The sequence below is a fragment of the Phaethon aethereus genome (genome assembly GCF_964289735.1).
Source record: "Phaethon aethereus genome assembly, chromosome: 29".
NCBI lineage: Eukaryota > Metazoa > Chordata > Aves > Phaethontiformes > Phaethontidae > Phaethon > Phaethon aethereus.
The window spans coordinates 2,619,065-2,625,756 of NC_138605.1; the positions used below are offsets into that span (position 1 = coordinate 2,619,065).

Below are 6,692 nucleotides of genomic sequence, written 5' to 3' on the forward strand. Positions count from 1 at the left end.
GCGGGGGGGGGCTCCTGCAGGGCCCCCCCGTCGCGCGCTGACAGCGAGCCCGAAATGGCGGCTTCCGGCACGGCTCCCACGCGCGCTGCCCCCCACGGGGGCAGACCGCCTCCGCCGCTCGGGAGAGACCCCGGACACGCGGGGAGCGATTAACCGCACGAACCGATTCCGGGGCGCGAAGCGTCCGAGCCACAACCCGCCGCCCCACGAAAAGCGACGGGACGAGGCTGCCAGCGGCCCCGCGCGGACCCTCCGCAATCCCGAGTGACAGAAAACCCGGGGGGGGGGGGGGAAGTGCTCGATACGAGTGATTCAGCTGGAAAAAAGCTAAAAATTCGACCCCACTGACCAAGAGAAAATTAACCCGGCACGATTCGGCCCTGCAGAGCAACGCCCGCACCCCCCCGCCCCCGCCGCCCCTGCGGGCGCGGGTGGGTCCTCGCAGCGGCAGCCAAACCGCAGCCCCCCGGGAGCCCCCAGGGCCTGGGGGAACTTCCCAGCAGAGCCCCCTCCCCAGCAGCACCTCCCTGCCCCCGGCCGACTCCCCCCGAGCTTCGGCCCGAACGAGGGGAGGGGGCACACCTGGAACCCCCAACCGCCCTAACAAGGGGAGGGGGCACACCTGGAGCCCCCCAACCACCCTAACAAGGGGAGGTGGCACACCTGGAGCCCCCCAAAGGCCCGAACGAGGAGAGGGGGCACACCTGGAACAACCCAAAGGCACGAACGAGGGGAGGGGGCACACCTGGAACCCCCCAACCGCCCTAATGAGGGGAGGGGGCACACCTGGAACCTCCCAACTGCCCTAACGAGGGGAGGGGGCACACCTGGAGCCCCCCAACAGCCCGAACGAGGGGAGGGGGCACACCTGGAGTCCCCCAACCACCCTAACGAGGGGAAGGGGCACACCTGGAGCCCCCCAACAGCCCGAACGAGGGGAGGGGGCACACCTGGAGTCCCCCAACCACCCTAACGAGGGGAAGGGGCACACCTGGAGTCCCCCAACTGCCCTAACGAGGGGAGGGGGCACACCTGGAGCCCCCCAAAGGCCCTAACAAGGGGAGGGGGCACACCTGGAACAACCCAAAGGCCCGAACGAGGGGAGGGGGCACACCTGGAACCCCCCAACCGCCCTAATGAGGGGAGGGGGCACACCTGGAACCCCCCAACCACCCTAACGAGGGGAAGGGGCACACCTGGAGTCCCCCAACGGCCCTAACGAGGGGAGGGGGCACACCTGGAACAACCCAAAGGCACGAACGAGGGGAGGGGGCACACCTGGAACCCCCCAACCGCCCTAATGAGGGGAGGGGGCACACCTGGAACCCCCCAACTGCCCTAACGAGGGGAGGGGGCACACCTGGAGCCCCCCAACCACCCTAACGAGGGGAAGGGGCACACCTGGAGCCCCCCAACTGCCCTAATGAGGGGAAGGGGCACACCTGGAGCCCCCCAACCGCCCGAATGAGGGGAGGGCTGAGGCCTTGCCTGCCTGCAATACCACCCCCCTTAATGCCCCCTCCTCACCCCTCCAGTAGCCCCCCACCCCCCGTAGCAGCACCCCCGGGCTGAAGAAGGGGGCAGGGAGGAGGCACCGCAGGCTCCCAGCCGGGCGTTCGGGTAATCTCTTTAATACTGTGTAATACTTTTCTTTTTAAAATACAGCATTTCTTGAGGTAGACCATTACAGCTCAAAAGCATTTCTTCTTCAGACATTAATAAGACATGAATTAAATACTTTCATGTACAATATGTTGCAAAATGAGGTAGAAATGGTTACAGAGAGTGTACAAAGTCAAATATGATAATAATAATAATAAAAAGTCTTCAGGAACCCAGTACCACTTTTTGGAGGAAAGGGGGGGGGGAGCGTGTGGCCCCGTAATGCCCTTTGCACGCTTAAATGGGAAACTGCAAAAAAGTCGGGAAAACATCCCAAAGCTGGCAGACGCCTCGCTCCCGCGACGTGGGGGGAAGCCCCCGCGAGGGCTGCGTCCTCGCTGCGCGCGCAGACCCTGAGGGTACGGGGGGCCGCTCTGGGCAGCGGCCGGTGGGTGGCCCCGGAGCAGTTGCCCCCCCCAAGACAATACATAGCTCTAAAAAAAAAAAAATTAAAAAAAAAATTAGTATTTCCGTTAACGGGGAAAACAACCGACCAAGCGCAGCCCGCGATGCGAAGCGGGCGGGGGTCAGGGGGACGGGCGGTGGGTTCACGCTCTGTGCAACGCAGAGGTGGGGGAGCTGGGCTGTGCCCCGGACCCCCGGGGGGCAAACAGCATCCGGGGCCAAACCCCGCGGCCCACGCTCAGCCCTGCCAGACTTTTTTTGGGGGGTTGGGGAAAGTGATTTCCCCAAATTTTGCGGCCACCGCCAGCCTCCGCCGGGGCTGCTCGGCGCTCGGCGGCGGCGGCCGCGGCGGGAAGCCGAAACCCCCTCATTTCGCGTGAAAAGGGAGCGCCGCGCCCTGGCAGCAGCGTCGTCACCGGCGTCCTCCCCCGCGGCCCCATCCCCAGTGCAAAAACGGCACCGGGAGGAGGGTCCCCCCGGGCCCGGCCCGATCCAAAAAGTGGTGCTAGCGACAGCTTCCCAGCTACGGCACTACGACTCTTCCCGTTGAAGACACGTTACTACACGTTACTCCACCAAACGCTACAATAACAATGTTACCAAAAAAACCCCAAATTAAAATAAAATTATGGCATAATATATGTGAAAAGCACCCAAAATACATTCAACTTTCATCTTTGTAACAGCTTCAAGTTTTTGTGGGGGTTTTTTTTTTTTTTCTTTCTTCCTTCTTTCTGTCACCCTTTTTGGAAGCAAACGCACGAGGCAGCTTTGTCCCAGGTCTGAAAACTCTTAAAAATCTCTTTTTCCTTTTCTGAGAAGATAAAAAGAGTTTTTAAAAACACATTCTTTTTGTTTTTTTTTTTTCTGAGGTAATTCTTTTCCTGAGTAGTTAAAAAGAAAAAACAAAAAAATACTACATACCTTACAAAAATAAAAAACCGAGTCTAGTATATTAAACAATCTACAGCGTTTTACTCCAAACCCCCCTGGTTTTGTGTCGTCCCCCCCCCCCGCTCCCCCCATCCCCGATCACGGACATCGCCGCCGGGCTGCTCGTGCCGCGTGCGAGGGGGCCGCTTTGCTCAAAAGACGCCCGAGGTATTTCTGTTAGAAACAACAAAAGCGATCAAAAACCCAAATAAAATAATAATGGAGCCTCTGGATGGACGGGGGAGCTCGTGCCTCCGACGCCGGGAAGCCGGATCCCCGGGCGCCTCCGGCCCCGCTCGCGGCAGCGCTGGCCCAGGCGCGGATGGCCGGGAGAACAATAAATAGGTTATCCTGAGTTTGCGGGCGACGGCTGCCGAAACGCCGAGAAGGAAAGCCCGGCCGAGTCCCGAGTAGCGAGGAAGAGGTATGTCGTGCCGCCGCGGCGCTGTCCGGCGGCCTCCCGCGCTCCGGGAGGAGGGGGTCTCCGGAGGAGGACCGGAGCCCCGCGGACCCCGACCCGGCGCCTCCAAACCCTGCGTTCATCGGCCACGTCCCAAAACCGGCCCCGGCGCCTCGGGCCGGGGCGAAGGGTCCGTGCCCGCGCCCCCGGTGCCGCGCTGTCAGTGCCCGGTGCCGTACATTTTATCCCACTCCAGGAACAAGTCCAGCTCCTTCTGGGAGGCGGCGGGGCGGACCTTGCAGAACGCCTTCTCGAAGTCCTGGTAGGAGGTGGGCTGGATCTGGCCCGGCAAACCGTGCAGCGTGGTGGCCCCGGCGTGCTGGCAGAGCTGCACCAGCTCGCTGCCCGAGAAGCTCTCCGTGTGCTGCACCAGGGATGCCATCTCCCGCTCGCTCAGGCAGCAGCTCCGCTGAGCCAGGGCGTGGTGGAGGATCTGCCGCCGGGCGATGCTGTCCGGCGGGGAGATGTAGAAGCGCTTGGCGAAGCGCCGGTGGGAAGCTTCGTCCATGCTGCCGGGCCGGGAGGTGGTCCCGATGATGACCACGTTCTGCTCGGATGAGGTAGCCACGTTGTCCAGGTAGGAGAGGAGCTGGGACTTGAGGCTGCTCGCCTGGCCGCCGTCCTCGCCGGCCCGGGCCACCAGCAAGGACTCCGCCTCGGTGATGAGCACCACCGCGGGCTGCCGGCAGCTGGCCACGAAGAAGACGGTCTGCAGGATCTTCTCGGCTTCGGCTTTCCAGGTGGAGAGCAGGGTCGTCCCACTGAGCTTCAGCAAGGTGGAGCCCAGCTGGGTGGAGATGCACCGGCTCAGGAGGGTCTTCCCCGTGCCGCGGGGGCCAAACAGCAGGATGGTTCGGGGCGGCCGGCTCGCCGCGGTGTAGGCACCGGGACGCAGGATGGGCCACACCAGCTCCTCCTCGATGGTGGCCTTCACGGAGACCTGCCCGGCGATGTCCGTCCACTGCACGGGCGGCCCCCGCTCCACAATCTTGGTGTTCACCAGCTCCAAGACCAGGGGGTCGACGTTCTTGGGCTGCTCCTCCACCGGCGGGCTGCCGAAGACCGGTGCTTTGGGGGGCAGCCGCAGCGGGAAGGGGGGTCCCGGCTCGGCCGCCCGCTCCCCGTTGGCGAGGGGGGGGCTGAACTTCTCGAAGGGCTCTGCCGGACGCAGCGGAGCATCCCCGGCGCCGAAGGGCGGCGAGACCATACTCTTCATCGGCTGCCCGCCGTACTTGCCGGCGTGCTCCTCGCTGTTCCCGGCTCCCACCGGCCGCTTCCCGGGCTTGAAGGCCACCTGCGGGGACTCGGCACTGCCACCGAACCCGTTGCCCCGGCACTCGCCGTTGTCCGACATGGGGTAGGGGGACTTTGGCTGCTCGTAGCTGTATTTCCTATACCTGCCGTCCCCCTCATCCTCCCCGCCGGAGATGTCGAAAGCCTTCCTCTTCAGGGCGCCCGCCTCCGTGCCGAGGGGTGGCACGGCCAGGGGGGCCAAGCCAGCACCCTGGTAGCCATAGCCGGGGACCCCGGGCGGGCGGGCGGTGGGCGGCGGGGCTGGGATAGGGGTGGGCGCCGCGATGCCGGAGGGCAGGTAGGAGGCGGAGGGATGTGGCGGGTGGATGGTCCCGTAGCCCGGCTGCGGTGGGTAGCTGCCGGCGGCGTAGTTGTACATGGGGCCGGAGGAGCCGTAGCCTGGCACCAGGGCGGGCGAGGGGTGCGGGGGCTGCAGGAGCCCCGAGCCGTGGAGGGCAGGGGGGTGGGGTGGGGGGAGCGCCGCCGCCGGCTGGGTGCAGTAGCCGGAGGGCAAGTAGGTGCCACCATAGCCTGAGGGGTACTCCTGAGATGACCCGAGCCCACCGGAGCCGGCGGCGGCTCCTCCGCAGGAGTTACCGGGGTACATGGGATCGGCGAGGTTGCCGGACACCACGGGGGAACCGCCGAGCCCGATGGCCCCGCCGCTGGGGGGGACGGCGGGCGGCACCACCCCCTTGGCGCCGGGGAGGCCATCGTGGATGGGGGTCAGGGGGTAGGCGCCGTCGGAGCCGTGCGCCACTGGCCAGGGCTCCCCGTCCCCCTTCTGCCCGTTAACCGGCCCGAAGGCTCCATCCCCGTAGCCGCTCAGCGCCGGGCGCTCGTAGGGCGCGTCCAGCACCCCCGAGTACTTCTCGGCGTACCTCTTGAGGAGGTTGGAGGCGGTGAGCGCAGAGATGTCGTCGTTGGCCCAGGCGTAGTTGAAGCGCTGGCGGGTGCTGGGGTAGAGGTCGGTCTTGTGGGCCGGCGAGGAGGTGGTGGAGGAGACGTCGAGGTGCTGCTCCGGCCACTGGTTCAGGGACTGGGCATGCTCTGGTGACCAGTGCATCTTCGACAGACCTGGGGGGGACAGGACAGCGCAGGGTGAGAGCAGCGACACGGCCATGAGCGTCCCTGCGCACCGAGCATCTCCAAAACCCACGTCCTGCCCCGTCCCCCTGGACCACCTCCCGACGGCAAACGCGTGCTCTCAGGTGTGCTCATGCTCTAAATCTTCCACGCAAAAATCCCCTCGACCACCACCAGCGCCAGCATCCCCCGGGAAGAGCAACCAGGAGCGCCCCAGAGAACCCAGCCAGCTCGTGTCTCGGGGGTCACAGCATCCAACAGAATAAAGTGTTCAGGTTATCAAACCGCGGCGAGCCACGGCGACAGAAGCGGGGCAGCCCCCAGCGCTCCCGGCAGCGCCGCGGTGCCGAGCATCGGCACACGTCGCCACGAGGTGACCCTGCCCCGAGATGCTCCGCCCGGAGCAGAGTATAATTATAATGTAATAATTACGATGCATATAATATTGATAACACATTAATAGCGTGTAGCGCGTTACTAGCTTACCGAGCCTTAAGCGAGCTGGGAGAGCGCGCGGACCGCGTGGATGCACCGGCGCAATGCGCGCAGCCCCCCGCAGCCCCCCGCTCCCACCACGGCTCCTGCTCGGCTCCTCCCGCCCCGGGGACAAAGCCCGGCTGGGGGCTTTGCAGACCCCAGATTTTCCAGGTGGTCGGGGAAACGGGGGCCACATCGCGCGCACGCGTGCCGCAGCCCCTCACCCCGGGCTGCGCACAAGCCCTTGCCGGCATCGCTCTGCTCAGCCCCTTGCGTCGGTGCCGGTACCGACGGGCTGCGTGTGGCCCCACCACAACCATTTCTCCGGCGAAGGGGAAGACAGAAATGCCGCGGCCACGGCCGGACCCCTCCCGCG

The 6,692-nt window shown here is 64.9% G+C and overlaps 1 protein-coding gene across 1 annotated transcript; it reads right to left on the bottom strand.

Annotated features, from left to right (window-relative positions):
- Nucleotides 1-1,678: 1,678 nt before the first annotated feature.
- Nucleotides 1,679-6,015, bottom strand: FIGNL2 (fidgetin like 2). The gene has a single exon (XM_082011794.1). It carries the CDS (start codon nucleotides 5,874-5,876, stop codon nucleotides 3,621-3,623), a length of 2,256 nt encoding a protein of 751 aa, XP_081867920.1. The 5' UTR covers nucleotides 5,877-6,015; the 3' UTR covers nucleotides 1,679-3,620.
- Between the last annotated feature and the right edge of the window lie 677 nt (nucleotides 6,016-6,692).

Excerpts from the sequence above, each read along its gene's own strand:
- FIGNL2 (XM_082011794.1), bottom strand. The coding sequence starts at position 5,876 with ATGGCCGTGTCGCTGCTCTCACCCTGCGCTGTCCTGTCCCCCCCAGGT.